The 13,206-nt window shown below is 43.4% G+C and overlaps 1 protein-coding gene across 1 annotated transcript in view; it reads left to right on the top strand.

Moving 5' to 3' along the window:
- Positions 1-11,662: 11,662 nt before the first annotated feature.
- Positions 11,663-13,206, top strand: part of vapb (VAMP (vesicle-associated membrane protein)-associated protein B and C) — a 31,572-nt gene continuing 30,028 nt past the window's right edge. Inside the window, exon 1 of the mRNA XM_017683558.2 lies at positions 11,663-11,941. Within this exon, the coding sequence (XP_017539047.1) occupies positions 11,884-11,941 (58 nt within the window). The 5' untranslated portion in view covers positions 11,663-11,883. The remainder of the gene's footprint in view (positions 11,942-13,206) is intronic.

Below are 13,206 nucleotides of genomic sequence, written 5' to 3'. Positions count from 1 at the left end.
TTTGGGTCCAAAATTAGCAAGAAGTAAATTACCAGATTTAATCTTAAATCTCACCAACTTTCCAGCCGCACCTGGACTAGCAGCAAAAAATCTCGGCGTTATAATAGATTCAGATTTATCATTCGATCAACACATAGACAGCATCCCTAGGACAGCTTTTCTACAACTTCGCAACATTGCCAAGATCAGAAATGCCCTGTCCCTGCGTGATGCGGAAACACTAGTACATGCCTTTATTACTTCTAGGCTAGACCACTGTAACGCACTACTGTCAGGATGCACGAGCAGGAGTTTAAGCAAACTCCAACTAGTCCAAAACGCCGCAGCCAGGGTCCTCACTAAAACTATAAAATTTGAGCATATTAGTTCAGTGCTATCAACACTTCATTGGCTACCTATTAAATTCCGTATTGATTATAAAATCCTTTTATTGACTTATAAAGCCCTACATGGTCTTGCTCCTGAGTACCTGCAAGACCTTATTTCTCATTATGAGCCATCACGACCACTCAGATCACAGAGTGCTGGATTATTAATAGTCCCCAGAATTCCTAAGGCTGCAGCTGGGGGAAGAGGTTTTTCTTATTGTAACCCTGTAGAAATAAGCATCTTTTGCTGAGCCATTCTGTAGAGCCTGTGCATTGACTCCTCCCACATTTCCCTCTCACTCCCTACCTTGCACTCTTCCAGAGTGAGTGTGTGTTCTGAGCTCGTGCAGAGTCGCCATTTTCAAGAGCCGATTAAAAGTTAAAAATGCTGTTAAACCTTCCAAAAGGGACATAAAGAACCCTTATTTCAGTATTTTCCAGTGTATATGAGCCGTGAGTTGGATAAACTCTCGTCTGTGCTGCTCTATTGTGAAGAGAAACTCCGGTGAGTTCTGATAGTGCCAGATAAAGAGAGATTATGAGTGATAAAGTGTGTAATGATTGCGCAATCTAGAAGGCATGGGGGATTAGGGCGGAACCTGGGCGCAGCACAGGTGAGCAGCACGGACACTATAAAGTGAGGGAACTTCTGCTGCGCGAGGTCGGCGGCAGTGTAGTTGTTTGCATGCGGTTAAGAGAGTGAACTGAATCTGGCTGTGGCGTTGACGAGGGTGACGACCAAGCACTTGAGAGAAACTGTAATTGCGAGGGCTAGAGTGTGGATTGAGCTGACGCGCTGCTGAAGTGACTCGCTGCTGAAATGAATCGCTGCTGAAGTGATTCGCTGCAAAATGAATCGCTGCTGAAGTGACTCACTGCCGCCCTGAACGAGTGGCCTGGGGCGATTGCCGGGCCACGTGTGACGCCATGAAGGCTGCACGGGGTTATTCGAGGACGACTGAAATGCCGGGTCAGTCTGCTCTGTTTTAGAGTTCATAATTTTAGTTGGGTCGACCTTTTCTTTTCTTAGTATAGATGTTCTAGTTTTAATCTAATGATAAGAGTCATTTTAGGGAAACAGATGAGTTCATAGGTGAGATGGATTAGATTGTGAGATCCGTGGTTTTTCTAAGCGATATAACAACTCTTGGTCTTGTATTTTGACTGTGTAAGCCACATTTAACTATTAACTATACTAGTCTATACCCTGTTATCTTGGTTGGGTCCCTGTGAGTAACGTTGGGCATTTTAAGAGGGGAGTTACCAATGTATTGGAGGCTGTGGTGTGCAGTGTAGTGGAAATGCTGGTGGTTTTTATCCTTGTGTGTGAAGATGTGTATTTTTAGGGTGTTGTGCTATACTAGTTGCTGTGGGTTGGCCGTTTGAATCTAATATTACACTTGACTTTTACTCTCTTTGTGATGACTTTATAGGATACAGTTTCCCATAAATTGTGCCCCCTTCCCCTGAACTTAGTCTGGGAACCAGCCATTTTTACCCTGCGTATATAATAAAGTTTGATATTTATTATACCAACATTACTGTGTTGCATTTTGATCGTTTGGTGTATGAGAGCTTACTTAAATCGCCAGACCATACTGGTTTAACAAAGGTGGTGGCAGCGGGTACGCTACCGTACCTAGAGAAAACACTACATTGGTGGCAGCGGTGGGATTGTTAAAAAAAATAAAAATAAAAAAAATAAAAAAATCATAAAAATAATTAATACATTGATTTAGAATAATGAGTGAGTCAGAGAATTCTGATTTGGCAACCCAAAATGCCGCTCTACAGGCGGTACCACGCCCTGCTTTTATGCCAGAAGCCTTTGATGGCCGTACAGGAAATTGGTTAGATTGGTTTGGCCAGTTTGAACTGGCTGCAGAGTTAAATGGCTGGGGAGATGATTTAAAGGTAAAATTTTTGACCTTGCTTTTGAAAGGAAAAGCTAGGGAGGTGTTCTTGGGATTACCTACTGATGCTAGAAGTAATTATGGCCAGCTCAAAACTTATTTGGGAAAATATTTGGTTCCACCGGCTAATGTGGAAGTGGCTAAATTGAATTTTCAGGGTTGTAAGCGTTCCCTAGCTGAGTCTGCTTGTGATTTTGGTAACCGAGTGAGGAGGTTGGCTCAGTCTGCCTATCCGGGGGTTGATGGGGCAGTTGTAGATATGCTGGCCAAGGATCATTTTGTTACTAATGTTGGGAAAGGAGATGTACGGATGCAGCTTAGGGCGGCTAAACCCAGAAGTCTTGAGGATGCTATTACTCTGGCCACTGAACTAGAGGTTTTAAGGGAATTGGAAAAAGGGGAAATGTCAGCGGAAGCTAGGGTTCGGGGGGTTCAAGTAGATCGGGAGCCACAAGTGCCAGCTGCTTTCTTAACTGATGTGTTAAAGGCTATTGATCAGCTGACTAAAGAAGTGCAGGAGTTGAAAGATGACAGGCGGGGTTCAACCAGCTCCATTCCAGTACAACAGCCATTTAGGCCAAGAGTTGCTTCTGATCCATCTGGCAAGCGATGTTGGCAGTGTGGGGAAGTGGGCCATTTAAGTAGAAACTGTCTTAAGCAGTCGGGAAACTAGAGTGGGTGGGTGCACAGGGCTGCTCACTCACCCCTCCAGATACCCTTAGCCAGCCCTCCTGTGTTAATAAAGACCCTGGATTGGGATTTTACGTAGATGGTCACTTTATGGGATGTAGAGTTAAGTGTCTTATTGATACCGGTGCACAGGTTTCCCTTGTTAGTGGTGATTTCTTTGAGTCATTGGGGGACTTTTCCAGGGATTTGTTGGTATATCAGGGAGAGGTGCGAACTGCGAATGGAGCCCAGTTAGACATCTTGGGTACCTGGGTAGGACTATGTTCATTTGATAATCTACAGTTGAATCATAGGTTTTTGGTCTGTAGAGATCTTAGTCAGTCTGTTCTTTTGGGCACAGATTTCCTCTCCCAGTTTGGAGCAGTGATAGTTTTGCAAGCTTATACATGCTCATTACTGGGTAAGAGACTGCCATTAATTGGGTTTTTGGGTAAGGGGGAGGTTGGAAAAGTGGTAGTGAAGGAAGATGTCGTGATTCCCCCTCGTTCAGAAGTGATGTTATGTGGTCTGGTCCCGGGGCTTTGCTCTGATATGTATGGCCTTATCGAGCCAAGTGATGTTTTTATGGAACGCCAGGATGTGCTTATGGCTCGCTGCCTAAGTTTGGCTGATAAAGGAGAGGTTTTGTTAAGAGTGATGAATATTTCGTCAGAACCAATAGAGCTTAAGGCAAAAATGACTCTCGGCTTATTTTCTCCCGAAGTAGAGCTTTGCTCTCAGAGCATTTCGGACGGTCCATCTGACTGTCCTTCCCTTAGTATGCTGAATCAGCTACTTGAGAGCCTAAATATTTTTGATAGAGGTTTTAATGGGGATCAGTTGAAAACAGTGAGAGAGCTAATTGGGGCTAATATATCAGTATTTAGCTCCGGGCCACATGATTTGGGACGAACCCATCTTAGCTTGCATCGCATCAACACTGGCGACGCCCCGCCTATCAAGCAAGCTCCAAGAAGAGTCCCTATTCACTTGCAGGGCGAGATGCAACAAGAGATTCAGAGTATGTTGAGCCATGGGGTCATTAGTCCTTCTCATAGCCCATGGGCAGCTCCAGTAGTCCTCGTCAGGAAGAAGGATGGGTCTCTACGGTTCTGTGTTGATTACAGAAAGTTAAATGATGTCACTGTAAAGGATGCTTATCCCTTGCCCAGAATCGATGACGCTTTGGATTCGCTTGCTGCAGCCAGATGGTTCTCTACCTTGGACCTAGCAAGTGGATATTGGCAAGTGGAGATTGATGCAAAGGACAAGGATAAGACTGCTTTTGCTACTAGAAGTGGTCTATTCGAGTTCAATGTCTTGCCATTTGGTTTATGTAATGCACCAAGCACTTTTCAGCGTCTTATGGAGTTAGTTTTGGCAGATTTGCAGTGGACTTCATGTCTTATTTACCTAGATGATATAATAGTCTTCGGAAGGACTTTTGAAGAACACCTGGGTCGTCTGCAGGCGGTGTTGGCAAAATTAAAAGAAGCCAACTTGAAGGTTAAGCCCAGTAAGTGCCAGCTTTTTGCAAAAGAAGTGCATTACCTGGGCCATATAATTTCCCAACATGGCATTATGACAGATCCAGCGAAAGTAACTGCAGTTAAGGAGTGGAATATTCCTCAAAGCCAAACTGAGGTGCGCAGTTTTTTGGGACTGGCCTCCTATTATAGGAGATTTGTGCAGGACTTTGCTGAAATTGCTAGACCCCTTCATAAGCTTACTGAAAAGGGGGCTAAGATGGTCTGGAGTACCCAGTGTCAGAATGCTTTTGATGAACTAAAAAGACGACTGGTGACAACTCCTATTTTAGCTTTTCCAGATCCTGAGAAACCATTCCTGCTTGACACAGATGCCAGCGATGTGGGGGTCGGTGGAGTTTTATCTCAATTAGTGGATGGAAAAGAAAGAGTCATAGCCTATGCAAGTAGGGCTTTGAGTAAAACTGAGAGGAACTATGCCACTACCAAAAAAGAGCTATTGGCAGTGGTTACATTCATGAAGCATTTTCGGCATTACCTTTTGGGGAGACGGTTTACACTTCGGACAGACCATAGCTCCCTGAAGTGGCTTCATAGTTTCGAGCAGCCTGAAGGCCAGATTGCACGATGGCTGGAACAGCTAGCCTCTTTCGATTATGAGATTGTCCATCGTCCTGGAAAAAATCACGGGAATGCGGATGCTATGTCACGTGCCCCCATGCAGGATCTGCCTAAGGCTGTTGTTGGACAAGTATCTGAAGACCTGGAGAGGAATGGGATGAGATGGGATTGGAAGATGGAACAAGCAAAGGACGAACAACTCCGGAAAATAAGAGACTGGGTGGAAAGACATGGAGCAACTCCCCCTGATGAGGTGAAGCGGGACCCACAATTCAGAGGCTACTGGAATATGTGGAGTACCCTTTGTGTGGAGAATGGGGTGCTATGGAGTCAACAGAGGGGTGTCGGCAGTGTTGACCTATGTAAACGGGTGGTTGTTCCTAGAGAATTGGTACCAGAACTGTTGCAGCTCTTACATAATTCTAAGACAGGTGGTCACTTGGGTATTGCAAAATTGAAAGATAAGATCAGGACACGCTTTTATTGGCCTAAGTGGAGTAGTGATGTTATTGATTGGTGTAAGAAGTGTGAGCTGTGTGCAGTTTTTAAAACTTCTGGAGCAGAGCCCCGGGCACCATTACGACCAATACAAGCAGGGTACCCTTTTGAGAAGCTGGGTATAGACATTGTGGGGCCCTTACCAGTTACATCTCAGGGTAATAAGTATATAATTGTTATTGCTGATTATTTTACAAAATGGTGTGAGGCTTTTGCAATGAGGGCCCAAGATGCGGACACTGTGGCGAGGACTGTGGTGGAGCAGTTCATCCTTAGGTGGGGTACCCCTCGTAGCATTCATACAGACCAAGGCAAGAATTTTGATTCAGCTCTATTTCGAGCAATTTGTGAATTACTGGATATTCATAAAACTAGGACAACACCCTATCACCCGAGTTCAGATGGTCTAGTTGAGCGGTTAAATCGCACCATTACGACAATGCTTTCAATGTTTGTGGATGCTAATCAAGGCAATTGGGACGAACTACTCCCATATGTTATGATGGCATATAGAAGTAGTGTCCAAACTTCCACTAAGTTTTCCCCTTTTTGTGCAGTTTTTGGAAGAGAGATTGTAAGGCCTGCAGACCTTTTGTTTAATGTGGAAGTTGCAAAGTCTTATAGCTCAGTTGGGGGATATGTAGAGGAGCTTGAGGGGAGACTTCGATCAGTTAACACTGCTATCCATAGACATCAGGAACTTGCATCTCAGGGCCAGAAAACTTTTTATGATTTAAAGGTGCGAGGACCAAAGTATCAAGTGGGAGATCGAGTATGGGTTCAGGATAGGGCTAGGAAAAAGGGCAGATGTCCTAAATTCCAGAGGCATTATAAGGGACCATACATTATTAGGGAACAAATTTCAGAAGAACTTTTTAGGTTATCTGGACAGGGAAGACCTGGGTTTGTTGTCCATTATAACCGCCTTAAGCCTTGCACACGGTCTTTTTCAGCGGCAAAGAAACTGGGTAGCGCAGTCTGGCCCCAAGAGGGAGGCCTAGGCGAAGCAAGTCCCAACCACCCCCCTGGTCAAAGAGACGCCGAAGTACCTGCAACATGGTGGATGATGCGGGGACGAAGGGGACAGGCCAGTGCGGCTCAAGAGACAAATTCAACCAGACCTATAGGTGGGGAAGGGCAAGACACCTCATGGCAGAGGGCAGAACAATTTACAGGTTCTTCAGCTGCCCAAGAAGAACTGCAGAGTGCTGGACAGCAGGGAAGGGACTTTGGACAAGGTACCTCTACTGCACATCAGCTACCTGTTTTGGTTTCGTCGCAGAGGGTGGAACAGCCTACAAGTTCATCAGCTGTCTTGCAGGAGTCGAGGAGTGCTGGGCAACAGAGAGGCGATTTTGGGCAAGGGGCTTCTCTCGGACATCAGCTGTCTGGTTTAGAGACAATTTTAAATGAACCTCATCGGCGTACTGCCCATAGACCCGTGCGAAATTCTAGGACCCCTACTTGGCAAAGAGACTATGTGATGGACTAAGGGAAGACCCGAGGACGGGTCTTGTGCAAAAGGGGGGGTAGTGTAATGATTGCGCAATCTAGAAGGCATGGGGGATTAGGGCGGAACCTGGGCGCAGCACAGGTGAGCAGCACGGACACTATAAAGTGAGGGAACTTCTGCTGCGCGAGGTCGGCGGCAGTGTAGTTGTTTGCATGCGGTTAAGAGAGTGAACTGAATCTGGCTGTGGCGTTGACGAGGGTGACGACCAAGCACTTGAGAGAAACTGTAATTGCGAGGGCTAGAGTGTGGATTGAGCTGACGCGCTGCTGAAGTGACTCGCTGCTGAAATGAATCGCTGCTGAAGTGATTCGCTGCAAAATGAATCGCTGCTGAAGTGACTCACTGCCGCCCTGAACGAGTGGCCTGGGGCGATTGCCGGGCCACGTGTGACGCCATGAAGGCTGCACGGGGTTATTCGAGGACGACTGAAATGCCGGGTCAGTCTGCTCTGTTTTAGAGTTCATAATTTTAGTTGGGTCGACCTTTTCTTTTCTTAGTATAGATGTTCTAGTTTTAATCTAATGATAAGAGTCATTTTAGGGAAACAGATGAGTTCATAGGTGAGATGGATTAGATTGTGAGATCCGTGGTTTTTCTAAGCGATATAACAACTCTTGGTCTTGTATTTTGACTGTGTAAGCCACATTTAACTATTAACTATACTAGTCTATACCCTGTTATCTTGGTTGGGTCCCTGTGAGTAACGTTGGGCATTTTAAGAGGGGAGTTACCAATGTATTGGAGGCTGTGGTGTGCAGTGTAGTGGAAATGCTGGTGGTTTTTATCCTTGTGTGTGAAGATGTGTATTTTTAGGGTGTTGTGCTATACTAGTTGCTGTGGGTTGGCCGTTTGAATCTAATATTACACTTGACTTTTACTCTCTTTGTGATGACTTTATAGGATACAGTTTCCCATAAATTGTGCCCCCTTCCCCTGAACTTAGTCTGGGAACCAGCCATTTTTACCCTGCGTATATAATAAAGTTTGATATTTATTATACCAACATTACTGTGTTGCATTTTGATCGTTTGGTGTATGAGAGCTTACTTAAATCGCCAGACCATACTGGTTTAACAAAGGTGGTGGCAGCGGGTACGCTACCGTACCTAGAGAAAACACTACAAGTGTATATTTTTGTGTTATAAAAAGTTTAAAATGTTGATAACAGAGTTAAGAGGTTATTATAGCAATCGGAGTATCAGATGTGTGAGTTATAAGATGTTAAGGAGTTCGTTTAACTGAGTTGCAGGCTAACAGGCAGAGGCTAGTAGCGATTAGCATTAGCGACTGGCGATTAGCATTAGCGATTGGTTTAGATGTGTAAATATACGATATAAAGTGTAAAATACTGCTGTTTATTGAGTCAGAGTCGAGTTAAGATTCATGTGGTTTCCATACAGTTTTACTGAAGTTAGTACTGTGTCGTACAGGTTGTTTTTTTTATTGCTGGGAAAAACGCGCGAACTCTTGAGTCCCAGATGGCGAGCCACCCCGAGACTACATGTCCCAGAATACGGTGCGAGTGACGTAAGCTGCGTGAGCACACAAGCAGCAGCGTTGAGAGAGAGAGAGACAGACCCCAGATAAGAGGAGCAAACCTTTGACACACGCACGCACATAAAAAAAAAACACCAGCCTACCCGCGTAGTGAAGATAAAACCACATGCAACTGACGCATTGGGACAATTTTACACACAAAAGAAAGGAAACGAAGACTAAGAAACAGAACATTGACTTTTAAAGAAAGAAAGAAGGAAAACTGTTGAACTGTTGGGTTCTGTTGAATTGTTTGTTACTGTTCCTCCTCATTTTATACCCCCGCACTTACTCTAATATTTTATTTATTTTTTGTTTTATTTTTTTAACTACACGCACAATTACACACACCAAATCATTTGTTAATAAATTTATAATTGTATCTTTACCTCAATACTTTGTGTTTTATTGCAGTTCTGTCCAAGCCCTCCTCTTAGCGTACCTAGAACAAGATTTATACTGGTCCAACCCTTGAGATTTAACACTCAGAAAATCTATGGGTTTCATTTCATCATAGTGAGAGCCATTGTGATATACTGTTACACAAAGACTGTGAATTAGCTAATGTAGTTACTGCATTACGTATACGCGTGCTACATTATAAAGCCCCCAAACTCTGGAATGATCTTCCAGAAACTGGTCGGGACTCAGACAATCTCAATCTTTAAGACTAGGCTGAAAACTCACTTGTTCGGTTTAGCTTTTGGTAGCTAATGTTCCCCCTTAGATAAAGGCAGCAGATCCAGGAGTCCATGGACACAGGGAATTATAGTAAACTGAGACGCTGGTGCTGTCGTCCCGCTGCTCGCACGCGGTCACTCAAGTTTGTGGACGGTGGAGTGGAGGGATGCCGAACTGTTTCAGAGTGCTGCCGTGTCTGTGTGTCCTTCTGGTTCTCTCCTTTTAGTTAAGCTGTCATAGTCAGATCTGTCGGAGTCGTTAGCCACACTCTGTAAATGTTTACATTCCCTGTTTATGTACAAACGGATAGAATAAAACTAATTCCATTTACCTGCTTTCTTTCTGAGTATACAATCACCCATATATCCGGCTGGACACTGAAGGACGACTGACTGCTGAGCCCTCCTGCTACCCACTTCAGACCAGCTGCCCATGCCCCAGCTGCCACCACCTACCTTGGATGAGCTGCGCACCCTACGCTGATGTTCTCATAGACTCCTAGTTGTTCCTAATACCAATATTACTGCTATTAATATTAGTAATATAATCACTTGTAGATAGTTTGACCAGAGGAGGATGGGTCCCCCCTGGTGAGCCTGGTTCCTCCCAAGGTTTCTTCCTCAGTTCTGAGGGAGTTTTTCCTTGCCACTGTTGCCCCTGGCTTGCCCACCAGGGGGTTTCTGTACATTCTTACAGTCCTGTTGAAACTTTGTCTTTTCCGAAATTCTGTAAAGCTGCTTTGTGACAACATCCATTGTAAAAAGCGCTATACAAATAAATTTGATTTGATATACACACTATATATATATATATATATATATATATATATATATATATATATATATATATATATATATATATATATATATATATATATATATATATATATATACACACACACATAAGACACTAAACATGTCTTTCCAGATCAACTGCATTTGGGTTAAGTAAAAATCAAAATTCGAACGGACTGCACTACTGAACTGAAATTCTGAGTGAGCCATAATGGATCCAATATATGTTGGTTCAAAGTAACACAAAGTTGGCACTGAGTATCAAACAATGGAATTCCACAGAGGTCAGTCCAGCTTGCTATGGCATGACAAGCAGCTTCTCATTTCCAGCTATAGATGGCTATTAAATGATTTTATTTATATTTTGAACTGATTATTTTGCTACGTTACCTCATATTGTGTTCAGTGGAGGCTGTGGAGTGTGCATCAATTCTGTTTATTATTACTACAAGTAGCAAGTATCTCAGTATTCTTTCAGTTGTAAAAACTGATTAGCTGAGGAAGATACTCTTTTTCTTTGGTCTAGCATGCTTTTGCAACTCCCTGATTGCAAGAGGGTAATGTGACCACTGGGTCACATTTTAGATATCAATCCTGTTCCAGTGCAACTCCACTAATGTCTTACTGTACTTTTGTTTTAAGCTCTAAAAATCTACTGTGATCTCAGTGATCATCTGGTTGCTTTTTGGTTGACTTGCTATTTGTAACCCAGTAACGATGAAGGGTTTAAAAACTGCATGAATGCTGCTGCACCTAATAGACTCAAACCAGCACAACATACCAACATGCCACTGAACTGTTGAGTCTACCTGCCAAATAATATCTAGTCAGCAGTGGGCCTGTGGTGGTCCTTTTTCATTGAGGAATTATGCATAGCAAGAGACAGGGTGAATAATTGTAAACCAAATGTACAAAATGCACATATTTTAGGTGTTCCTGATAAAATGGGCTTTGAATAAAGGTATAAGATACAAACTACCGAATAAAAAGATTACTGAGCATGTATACATATATACATTCTGTACTTCTTAATAGAAATTTCAGTGATTGTCTTTCTTAATATTTTATATTAAGATTATTATTATTAAGTACACATCCTTGCATCTTCACTCGTTGACCCTTTTTGTCAGCTCCACTTACCAAATAGGTGCACTCTAGTTCTACAATTAGTTTCTGCATATTTCAAAGGTCAGAAACTCCACAGGCCACAGGGCCGCTACAGAGCAGGTATTATGTGGGTGGTGCATCATTCTTAGCACTGCAGTGACACTGACGTGGTAGTTGCTTGTTAGTGTGTGTTGTGGAAACAAACTTAAATATGGCACTTTTCCTTCCCGTTTTAGTGCACATTTTACATTTATTTGCTGAGGTGGACACATTGGAAAAATAACGTGCCTTTTCTAATTTATTCAAATCAAGCCTACTAACTTGCCATACCATTCTGATAACCTGATACATGTAGCTGCGTCACGTTAATCCCTTGTACACTGTGGTTTAAATGTCTGATGCCAAGATATCCCATATAACATTCTTCACTCTGGCATCACATCAGCCGCCGCTGAGTGGCTATTGCAGGCAGCGTGACGTCACGTCGAGCCTCTCTTTTAGCCCCTTTCCTGCTGCATCACAACAGTCTTTCGTGGCTCGAATAACACCGTTTCAGTTTTAGTTTTTGTGTTGTATGTCTTGCGAAATATCAATTGTTTTATCAACAGACTGACACAGTCAAGCGTAACACGCTGTAAACAGTGAGTGTCTGGACTGATTTGTGTATCAAAGTAACGACGTCCGAATCGCTGGGATATGGCCAGGCCAGAGCAGGTCCTGCTTCTAGAACCTCAACACGAGCTGAAATTCCGAGGTAAGCCAAAAGACCGCAGGAAAAGGGAGGGCTATACTAGCACTGGTCAGCAGACGGGTCTTCCTGTGCTGAGAAATGAGTAAAGTGAAGGGGCGCATTTTCGCACGGGAAGGGGTTTACGCGATGGCGTTCATGATAGGCCTCAGTTTCTGTGATAGATGTGGGACACAAATGTCGCCTGCAGGAAAGGTTTGCTCGATTGTGAGCTTGCTAGCTAGGTCGACATCAGATGATCTTCACTTCGAAAAAATGTAGTGGCCATTTGGCTAAGCAGCGGTGGCCAGCTGGCTTTCGCAGCACTTGGTTATACAGCTAGGTTAGCTAGCTTGGCTAGCTAGTTAGCTAACCTAGCTATGTTTATAGCGGAGCAGCTAGTAGGCCTTTCCATTCAAGACGGATAACCTCAGTGTATTTTAATAAATCTCATAATGTGCACGGGTTAAAACAAGGCAGCACTACCTAGTCTACAATTAGAGGAGCTTTTATTAAGAATTTCAACAGGTTACGTCTAGTTAGTCGCATGACTTAAAGCGCCAGTTATCTGCTTAAAATATTGTTAGCCGGGAGGTGATGCGCTAGGTTGGCTAACTTGGATCAAAAGCTTGATTATCATCCATCACCTTGCCGCATCTGGTCACTTCTGCATAGAAGCTCCGTATTTATGCCTTGGTTACCTAGCTAATGACTTCGCTGTACATTACGGAGCCTAATCTTCACTAAATACTTCAATAATTTTTATAATCTGAAGTCGATTTATACAGATTTCATGTGTGATAATGTAAAATAACGGCACTTCTGCCCAAAGTTAGCGGGGCCGTGGTCATGTTCCCCTCTTCTTGCCACGCCTTAGTCAGTGGCGAATTGACATGACAGATATAACACATAATGTGCACTGAGTGCAGGTCCTTATGAATGTCAGGAAAATCTGGAAATAAAACTCGAGAATGCTCGGCAAAGAAGACACCCCGCGCTCTCTAAGTGTTGCTAAAGTAAGCAATTCGATTACCATTGCATAAGTTGTTTCTACATCTCACATAAAGAATGTAGAGGTAGTAAATCTGCTGTACGTGGGCTTGTATGTACATTTAGCACAACTACATTTTGTGTCACGGTAGATGATGATTTTAGCAGCAGTGATATCACATGCCCTTATTACTTTGGGTCTTGGGTCATGAGTGAGGTTCTCAGTACAGTATGACGTTTTTTATGTTAGTTGAACAGATGGTAATCTGAGTGTGGTAAAACATTAACAAAGACATTCAGGC

This window comes from Pygocentrus nattereri, chromosome 26 (assembly GCF_015220715.1).
Source record: "Pygocentrus nattereri isolate fPygNat1 chromosome 26, fPygNat1.pri, whole genome shotgun sequence".
In the NCBI taxonomy this organism is placed as follows: domain Eukaryota; kingdom Metazoa; phylum Chordata; class Actinopteri; order Characiformes; family Serrasalmidae; genus Pygocentrus; species Pygocentrus nattereri.
Note: the sequence above shows the minus strand (reverse complement) of the source record. Positions and strands in the feature narration are given on the sequence as shown.